Genomic DNA, 8501 nt, shown 5'->3' with positions numbered 1-8501 from the left:
ATTACCAATCACTGTTACTATTACTGCTGCTATTGCTATTGCTATTGCTATTACTGTCATTGTTAATATCTCTATTGTTATTACTACGACTACTACTTACTATTACTATCACTGTAACAATTTGCTCTTACCATTACTATTACTATGATTGATATTATTTCTAATTACTTTTATAATTACTGTTAATATTATTATTACTACAACTGTTACTATCACTGTTATTATAATTATTAGTGATACTGTCAATATTACTGTTACTAATACTATGACTGTTTTGCTATTTGCTATTACCATTACTATTACTATGGCTGCTTTTATTTCTAGTACTCTTATTATTATTACTATTACTGTTATTATTATTAGTACTATTACTTTTATTATTACTTTTACTGTTACTAATGCTAATATTGTAAGTATTACCATTACTATTATGTTAGTATTGATGTTATTATTATTGTACACAGCAATCAAGTCGAATTTACAATATTTGAAGTGAAGGTCAATGGAAATAATAAATAAAAATTATAACTATTACTATTAGCAATGCTATTGCTGTTGCTTTTACTAGTAGTATAACTACAACTAATATAATGCTTTTTATTTCCGTTGCTATTATTATAAGTATTACTATTACTATTTCTATTACAATCACTATTACTATCCAAATATTATTAGAATAAAGTATCATGACTTACCTTGAAACAAATCCTTTCTTTTTCGTACTATTATTGCTACCAAAATTACTTTTATAACTAAACTTTGGAAAGATTCTAGGGCTTGATTTCAAAAACTGGTTCTAGATAGCCTTCTAAAGTGTAATAAAATGCATTTCTTCTATGTAATAATACACTTAAGGGCTATGAATTTACATATATGTTTAGCGTGAAAATTCAATTTTAATATATATTCGTTGATAAGGCGATGTCCTTATAAATACTTTTCCCAAAAATTGTAAAGATAAAATGTTATTATTAAAAAAAAAAAAAATGTATATATTTTTAAAATATTTTATGCATACATATATTTATATATTTAAAAAAATCACAAAATAATTTTTCTTAAAAATTTCCCAAGCCGTATTCATTTAGGAGCATATTTGTTCCTCCAGCCGCTTGCTGACGCTGCATATTTAGGAGCATACGGTGTCGAAAATGCATGGTTTTCAATCGTTGCATACGTTTTTTTAAATTGCAATAAACTGGACAGCAATCAGGAAATGGCTTATACATTAGCTCCTCTTCATCGCCTTGTTCGCATTGTTCGGGCAATATATCCAAACAGCTAAGGATTAAATTTGATTGAGTTTCCCACGAAGAATATTATATATATATATGAAACATAGGAAAAAGAGATTGTTAATAAGGATTTTTCTATTCTGTAAATTAAAAAAAAAAAAAAAAAAAAAAAAAATTGAATTTCATAACAACTACTCTAGAAAAATAACTACTCGTTGGGTCTAGACATTTTTTCCACTACAAAAATTGACCTGGAACGTTGCATAATTTGATTATTCTCACAAAACAAATTTGAACAAAGACTTAACAGAACGAGACGTCTGGGCAAGAATTTCGATTGTTCCCACATGCAACGGCGATAGGTTCCTATGAAATTAATAATAATTTTTTTCTAATATTTCAAACAACATATGTATATTTTTATTTTTAGTCTTTACTTAAAACACTGTTATCATTTTCACTTGAATCAACGGGAGTCGTGTATTGCTTTAAATGAAATTGCCCAAAACCTTGAATGGTTTTAAAAATCATTAATAAATATATTAAATGCTTGAACATATTTTTAATGAAAATCTTTCAAAAATATAACTTCTATAAAGTCTAGTGATCAAAACAAACTAAACTGTAAGCAATGCATACAAAATTTTCATCACATTTGAAGCTCGACACAGATACACAATTACAAAATTGTCGGTAAAGATATATTGCTTGAAAGCTTAATATGAATGCGAAATGAAACTGCTATATAGCGTATAATATTCGTACCGTAATTTAATATGTTTAAAATATGTTTTCCAACATTTTTTTTCGAGTGTATGCTTAGATAAATGTCAACTTTTATTAGCTTTAATAGTAGTATTATTGTTTCGTACACACTGTTGATTAAGATACATTAGAAAAGTGTAGATATTTTTTCATTATTTTTCACTGGCACCTACGTATTTAAATAAGCGAACAAAAAGATAATTAAATGAATAAATAAGTATATAAAACACATACACAAACACACATACACACACACACATCCATACATATTTCAATAGGATAATTAGGCAATGAGACATTGAGTCTTTGCCTAATTTGAGTTGTCCTTCTACAACGCACAATTATCCAATTGTTTACGTCTCAATTATATCGCAATTAAGCCTTCCATCCTAGTGAAGCTCTAAGAGTCGATTAACGATTCAAAACGTACTCCACTGCGATAATCAAGGCTTTCGTTTATCCTATTCTACAGCTAAGTCAATTATGGCCCAGGATTTGTTCAAGAACAAACAACTGAAAATAAATAAATCAATGTTATTTTTTAGTAAAGGAAAGTATTATGTGTACATGAGATATGTTACTTTAAGATTAAAAGTACATAAGCAAAGACCTCCACTCCAAATATCCAATATAGTTTACTATTGAGCAAACTACTAACTCTATGCGTATAGATATCAACTAACATGTGGGATACGTCTCCAAATTTTCCATTAAATCGCGCAACACTGTAAGATGTTTTCATATTTTCGCTTTGCCTCAAAAAAGTCCTTTCCATTAAATGAGATCACAAGACGAACTCATCTCTTGTGATCATCCTTTGCTGGGCATTGGAGCGCATAAATTCGTACGCCTCGACGTACAAACAAATCAATTTCATTTGATAAAATGATTTTTTATATTTATGAAAAAACAACATTTGATAAAGCTTTGTGTTGGATAAGTTTCATCTATGGTAAATGCCGATTAGAAGCAAAACTTCAAACAAAACTTGCTACTGAAATTTCATGAATGCGCTATGGATGTTATACATTTTTTTTTCCATATCTTACAAATTACCAAGAAAGAATTCTGAGTAAGCTGTAAAGATCTAATCTGATCGTATTTGCGAAGTTGAAGTACTTTCGAGTACATTCTACAGGTTATGATTAGGAAACTTTTCTTTTTTTTAATTTTAAAATGTAAAAAAGCTTGACTTTCATTGGTTAAGATCTTCGGGTCAATATATATAAATACTAATGGCTGAGGTAACTATGGTTCTTTCGATTTTCCTATTTTTAATGTTACTTTAAACACAACTAACCTGGATGATGTCATCGCCAAAAACAAAAACAACAAAAATAAAAACCACACAGGTCGCATGTGTCATATTAAGGGTACGCTTTGAAATGCATTTATTTAGCATAAAAATAACTTGAAAAGTGATAGTCAGGTAAGGTCGACTTTTGAGAACCTCTAAAGTATCGATACACTTTTGATCTTGTCGCCATATAAAATCTGAACACATCGGTCAAAAAACAACAGGATTGAAAAATAAACGCCCTCTTTCACCAAAAATCCATATTAGTTTTACCAAGTGCTAATCTTCTAACCTCTATCCGGAAGAGTAGCCGAATATGTACGAATCGGGGTCATCAAATCAGACGGTAGTGATTACTTTGGTCACAGTGCTCGCTCGATAAAGGCATAACACTTGCATTCATACACTTACTGAGCTATCGCCGCTTCACTAATCCATAATCTTTCCTCATTTCATTGCGCTCGTCACCGCAACAACATGAATAGGGGACATCCCCTGAGTGATTAGTCATTTCTAAAAAAACAAAAAAACAAAGGACGCTTAACATAATTTCATTTCATTTCGATCACTTGTTAACAAGTTACTTGTTGTTGTTCCTTGCAACGCTAGCTTTGTAACATAAAAACAATGCAAAAATCCCGATTCCTTTCGCTGCTTAAAACTAAAATATTGAGACTCGCCAAACGTAAAAACGTAATGCCATCTCTTCTTCTTCGATGCCCCAAAATTTATCGATAGTTTACTAACATCAAACGAGATCCCAAGTATTCCCGATGAATGTTGAAGATAGCAGACGCTCAAACGAAGTGATTGTACACCAGAATATATCAAAAAAAAAAAAAAAAAAATTTCGAAAATTTTAATGGACAATCGCAGAGTGATGTTGCCAGGGATACATGCGAAACAAACGGAAAGACAATTTTTCGAAGGGGTTCTACATCTACTCGCAGTGCAAGAAATGCACTGCGTCACCGTGTCGATGGATAGAATGAGGAAATTGAAATAAATGATGTTCGAATTGCCATTGCCACCTTTATATAAGCTATCCCACGCTCACATATATATACAGGTTTTACCTGGTCGGATGAGTGCTTCTGTATATACTGCAAGGGCAAAAGATACCTTCTATATCGCTAAGGTGTAACAAGCTACACGGGTACTGTTAATCAATTTATTAAAATATTCGAATTCGAATATTTTTTCACGCTTCACTCCTCATTATGTACACTTGCTATTGTATGCTGAAGGGTGTGAAGAAGAGAATGGCAGAGCCGTATTCTTATGAAAGCATAGTATACTATAAGGACAAGTATTTTATTACATCATTATTTAATAGTATACTTTCAGGCAAATATTACCAACAATACATTGAATTATCTTGGCTGTGTTTTGGTTGATTTGTGACGAGCATGTATGAGCACGATGGGTACAAAAGTTTCGACTTGAACCGTATACAGTCGCTTCTTTGTTTTTCATTCTTCTCAATCTACAATAAGCAAAATAATTTGACTGAAAGATTCATGTGCATACATTAAAAACTTTTTGTCTCGCATCTCTTTTTCCGAATACTGATATGGATAAAAAGCTGCAAAAAAAAAAAAAATACCGAAATTAAATTGTCAATGGCAGATGTATACATTTTTAAATGAATATTTTTATATCTATAGCTCGATGGTATAATAATTTTATTATTTTGTATGCGTCAGGCGTTGCTTAAGTATTTGTACTTTTATCAGATATTCAACTTTGCATCTCATTTCCTTGCCGTTGCACCTTTTTATCAAGCAATAAAGCCTTTACCCAACCTAAGAAGGTGGCAGAAAAACGATAAGAGGATTCACGAATATTCGCACAATTTGCGTACAATTGTTAATGAGATGAATCAAGGCTTCAGTTAGGATGGTATGGCGCTTGTGCCGTGCGCCATTACTAGAAGTAAAGCCGTTTTGAAATTGTACTTGTGTGCATGAGAAAAACTTATACATACAACCAATCAAGCGATTTCCTTTAAATGAAAATTTGAATACCTATACCACGATCGGCAACGATATTTCGTCCGTAGCATTGAAAAATGCCTTCAGAAGAAACCTGCACCATTTCACTGCCCAATCAGCGTAAGAGCAAAAAAGATTTCATGTCACCTGATTACTCTACGTGCTTTAAGCAGATGTTAAGAATTATAAATGACTTTTTTAAAGTAATATTTAAGGTGAAGATAATAAGGAAGAGCATCTAATTATATATGTCGCGAGGTTCGGCCTATGCTAAGTTGAATCTCCCGCCTGTTTACTGCACAAATTTGACAATCTATTTTCTCTAAAAGGCGCTCTTTGTTATAACTCCAGCACACATACATATAAATGATGAAATTTTTATGAATTTTTGATTATCACTTGAATTTTTGATTAAGAGAGAAGTTCATACAATTGAATGACATCTTTTAAGAAGACAAAGGAAAAGTGAAAGACATTTTGTGTATGTGAAAATAAAAATTGATAAATATTTATGAAAAAACAAAAAGCAAAGGGTGTTCCGGAATAAGCTGAGATTTTCATTTTTTCCTAATATTAATATTTTTCATAATATATATATATATATATTTATTTATTTATTTATTTCTTTATTCCTTGTATTTAATACTTTTATGTCATTGGAAATTATGGCCTTGATTCCGTTATACTAGCCTCAGTCCCGGGAACAAGTGTTCATCGGCATGAGGAAAATTTCCGTAATACGCTTTCTGTCTTAAATTAATATCTCAGCAATTTTAGACCACGAATCCGCCCTGTCCAACCAACCGATATTAAATCACTTCAGGACATCCCTTACAGAAATCATTTTTCTTATGCATGTTGAAATTTAAAAAAAAAAAAAAAAAATATTTTATTTTAATTTGTTTTATAATTAATTTCTGTACCTTTTTTTTAAACATCCATTTATCCCTATTTATGGCAAACAATTATTTATAAATATATATATGTATGTATGTATATATATATATACATATAATTTATATACTATATATACAATTTTCTTTGTTTTGTTGTCATTTTCATATGCCTTTAAACCACAACTCCACTTAAATTAAGTTTATTATCGGTGTTATTATAAAAATTTGCTAAAAAAAAAAATATATATATATATATATAAAATAAATATATATGTATATATATATATATAAAATAAATAAATAAATAAATAAATAAATATATGAAATTCTATGAACATGTTTTTCCACTTAAAAATTTATTTTAATGTCCCTTTTAAAGTTATTCACTTACCGTATAATAAATTTCATACCTATATTAAAAGTAATATAAATAAATGCAAACAAACCGTTTATAAAGCCATTTAGCTGCCGCATGCGAAATGCTACGATTGATACCTTTTTAAAAGGATTATTTATCTCGCTTATCTCATTTCATAATTGCATATAAAATTTTAAATAATTGTAATATATAGAAAAGCAACAACAATAATAATAAATAAAAAATATATATTCAATATATGTATATACAAGATTACATAATTAAATAACAAAACCAATACCGAGGTCCGATGCAAATCGAAATTTTGTCATAGCCTGTATCAATCTCCTCATGCTACTGAAAAAGTGAATAAAACTTATGCAAACGGAAGCAATAGGCTGATTATAGGCCTGGCAGTTATTCTTTCCACTCCATTCTTCGATAATACGTTTTGTTTCCCGGGAGTATGCTGACTGCTCTTGATGGTCAAATTTTTTGCATTATCTTCTTGTCTGTTTGAGGAGAAACCTGGACACTTGCACACGCATAAATATGTATGAAAATATTTTTTCATTAACAGCAGCACTGCTGTGGTGTCTTAGATGATTTTTTAGCAAGTCATGTTCAGGGCACATCTTATGTTTCTTTAAAGGATACGGTCACGCTAACGGTTAACTATCACATAGCCAAGTACTTAGGAGGAGCGGCTACAAATTGCCATACTCGGATGCAATCTCCAACGCGGTAGACCATGTTTTCGTTGCGATTGGTGCGTGGTCGTGGCTATATTGATTGCTCGATCAGTTAAGATATAACTTTTATCGATCGGGCGTATACCTTCCAAGCTAAGGCCAATTCACGTCTCTCCCTCGCCAAATCCTCTTTCTGACTGTCATCGTGCTACACTGTAAATACACGACATCCCCTGAGTGATTGGTTACGAAAAGAACCGATGCGAATACCATTTTACCGTTAACTGGTAATTAATTTTTATGAAATTTCAGAGCTAAAATATCTTGACCTCCCCAGCTGTTGTGAGAATAATGCCGTAATTCATATTTACCTTAATTGCCTAATTTTTAGTTATGGTTGAACTTTGTTTTCGCCCCCGCCGTAATATAAATTTTGAAATTGGCCCGTACATGAAAAAAGTCTCCCACCCCTGCTATATGTGTTTACTGATTAGTTTCCGAACGGCATAGCTAGGACACATTACTCAAAAGAGATCGCATATTATCTTGCTGTAACCACAAGAGTACAACAACAACAATTTGTATGTAATGAAGCCTTTCATCCATTGTCTACAGAGATCGAATAAACCATTGTAAGAATAAGTCGGGAAGCCGGCTTATTTGTGGAGAACTATAAGGAGCATTCTATTCAAAATATTAACCAATGTTAACTTAATGTTTTTTCGATCTTTTTGACAGAAGACGATTTGCTTGGCGAAAGGACAATTGGTCCTTTTAGGCTATCACCTATTACTTAAGTACAATCATAAGAAGCGAAGCACTATGCAAGCCGATAATAGACCATCGATTGGATATATGCGTTAATCAGAAGAAAAAAGAAATTGGCTGAACGCTTCTTCGATACGAAGCCGCGCGTTGCCGTGTTGAGACGCCCACCATATAATATCTCCCGGCATATGAATGCGACTGTAATTGTACTAATTATTTTTATTAGTTGAATTAGGCAAGCTTATAACACATGATAACCTAATCGCGTAAGAAATCGATGATATTCGGGTTTACCGGCCGATCTTTGTAATTTCACTAACCTACTAAACTTTGCTTTTATATATTTTATGGCGACACATTACTCTGTTACGTAAAATTTTGAATAGGATGAAAAGTTTCGCAAATTTCCACAGACATATTAAGGCCATATGTTAGGAGCCTAGGATCTTAGTAAGTGTCAGGAGTTAGGATCTCAGCAATTCGAAAAATGTTATTC

At 31.4% G+C, this 8501-nt stretch overlaps 1 protein-coding gene across 2 annotated transcripts; it reads right to left on the bottom strand.

Annotated features, from left to right (window-relative positions):
* Nucleotides 1–1011: 1011 nt before the first annotated feature.
* On the bottom strand, nt 1012–2131 carry LOC119643733 (uncharacterized protein CG1552). 2 transcript variants are annotated; one of them, XM_038043184.1, is made up of 3 exons: nt 1673–2131; nt 1448–1601; nt 1012–1281 (listed from the first exon to the last, which is right to left on the bottom strand). In XM_038043184.1, the coding sequence occupies exons 1-3, from the start codon at nt 1791–1793 to the stop codon at nt 1059–1061; spliced, it is 498 nt and encodes a 165-aa protein (XP_037899112.1). In that variant the 5' UTR covers nt 1794–2131; the 3' UTR covers nt 1012–1058. The 2 variants fall into 2 exon arrangements, with proteins under 2 accessions (XP_037899112.1, XP_037899121.1); XM_038043193.1 differs by having other exon boundaries at nt 1487–1601.
* Nucleotides 2132–8501: the final 6370 nt, after the last annotated feature.

Source organism: Glossina fuscipes, unplaced genomic scaffold, assembly GCF_014805625.2.
Source record: "Glossina fuscipes isolate IAEA_lab_2018 unplaced genomic scaffold, Yale_Gfus_2 0, whole genome shotgun sequence".
Classification (NCBI taxonomy): Eukaryota; Metazoa; Arthropoda; class Insecta; order Diptera; family Glossinidae; genus Glossina; species Glossina fuscipes.
The sequence above is the reverse complement of the archived record's forward strand: the minus strand, read 5'-3'. Positions and strand labels throughout refer to the sequence as shown.

Bases quoted from the DNA above. Each gene is read 5' to 3' on its own strand.
- LOC119643733 (XM_038043184.1), bottom strand. From the start codon at position 1,793: ATGTTCAAGCATTTAATATATTTATTAATGATTTTTAAAACCATTCAA. The intron at 1,602-1,672 runs GTAAAGACTAAA...TTAATTTCATAG, and splicing joins AAATGATAACAGTGTTTTAA to GAACCTATCGCCGTTGCATG. The intron at 1,282-1,447 runs GTAGTTATTTTT...TTTAATCCTTAG, and splicing joins AAAATGTCTAGACCCAACGA to CTGTTTGGATATATTGCCCG.